The sequence below is a fragment of the Limulus polyphemus genome, unplaced genomic scaffold (genome assembly GCF_000517525.1).
Source record: "Limulus polyphemus unplaced genomic scaffold, Limulus_polyphemus-2.1.2 Scaffold6975, whole genome shotgun sequence".
Classification (NCBI taxonomy): Eukaryota; Metazoa; Arthropoda; class Merostomata; order Xiphosura; family Limulidae; genus Limulus; species Limulus polyphemus.
The window spans coordinates 44257-45518 of record NW_013672585.1 but is presented as its reverse complement, the minus strand read 5'-3'; the positions used below and the strand labels follow the sequence as shown (position 1 = coordinate 45518).

Below are 1262 nucleotides of genomic sequence, written 5' to 3'. Positions count from 1 at the left end.
CTATTGGTATTCTACATTACTATTTTGTTAGTTAATAACCTATTGGTATTTTACGTCACTATTTTGTTAGTTAATAACCTATTGGTATTTTACGTTACTATTTTGTTAGTTAATAACCTATTGGTATTCTACGTCACTATTTTGTTAGTTAATAACCTATTGGTATTTTACGTTACTATTTTGTTAGTTAATAACCTATTGGTATTCTACGTTGCTATTTTGTTAGTTAATAACCTATTGGTATTCTATGTTACTATTTTGTTAGTTAATAACCTATTGGTATTCCACGTTACTATTTTGTTAGTTAATAACATATTGGTATTTTACATTACTATTTTGTAAGTTAATAACCTATTGGTATTCTACGTCACTGTTTTGTTAGTAACGTTACTATTTTGTTAGTTAATAACCTATGGGTATTCTACATTACTATTTTGTTAGTTAATAACCTATTGGAATTCTACGTTACTATTTTGTTAGTTAATAACCTATTGGTATTCCATGTTACTATTTTGTTAGTTAACAACCTATTGGTATTCTACATTGCTATTTTGGAAATGTTTTTTAAATAAAGTACTTTCTAATAAAATATTTGATACTGTAGTCTTATATCTATTGTTATATAAAAAAATGTAAAATTGCTTTCAAATCTAGGATTTGGCAATGGGGACTGACTCGGAAGGTGAACGTATTAAGGATCCCATGAGAAATATTGTACCGATTCTGCTGGATACAAATGTCACAACACAAGATAAGATTCGTATTATACTGTTGTACATCCTCTCTAAAAATGGTTAGCAATCTGTCAGTCTGTATTATTCATTATTTGAATTACCATATATATATATATATATCTCGTTTATCATGGCCATGATAGGATTTAATACCAGTGGAGGAATAGTTTGAAATATATGAATTGTTTTCTTTACTTGCTGTTTGTGGTTTAAAACACTCTACATAGGGTATCTTAATTTATAAAGTCAGATTAAATTTTCCTCTTCATTATAAAAAAGGTAGTCAAAGAGTACTGATGGTTACACACTTGATGACAGTTATAAAATGTAGTAACCAAGATAATATAAAGTATGGTGTTTCACAATTAAGAAGCTACATTTGACTGATATTAGAATATCTCTACTTTTATTATAATGATGCTAACCTCTGTGTCATTTAATCTTACAGCTATCTCTCCTCTGCCATTTGTGCATCTTGTATATACACCTGGAAAAAAGTTAAGCACCCCCAACTATTTTTCAGGATTG

At 28.1% G+C, this 1262-nt stretch overlaps 1 protein-coding gene across 1 annotated transcript in view; it reads left to right on the top strand.

The window, feature by feature from the left end:
- The first annotated feature begins 660 nt into the window (after positions 1–660).
- LOC106474228 (protein ROP-like) overlaps positions 661–1262 on the top strand; it is a 17670-nt gene continuing 17068 nt past the window's right edge. The window contains exon 1 of the mRNA XM_013934920.2: positions 661–793. Within this exon, the coding sequence (XP_013790374.1) occupies positions 664–793 (130 nt within the window). The 5' untranslated portion in view covers positions 661–663. The remainder of the gene's footprint in view (positions 794–1262) is intronic.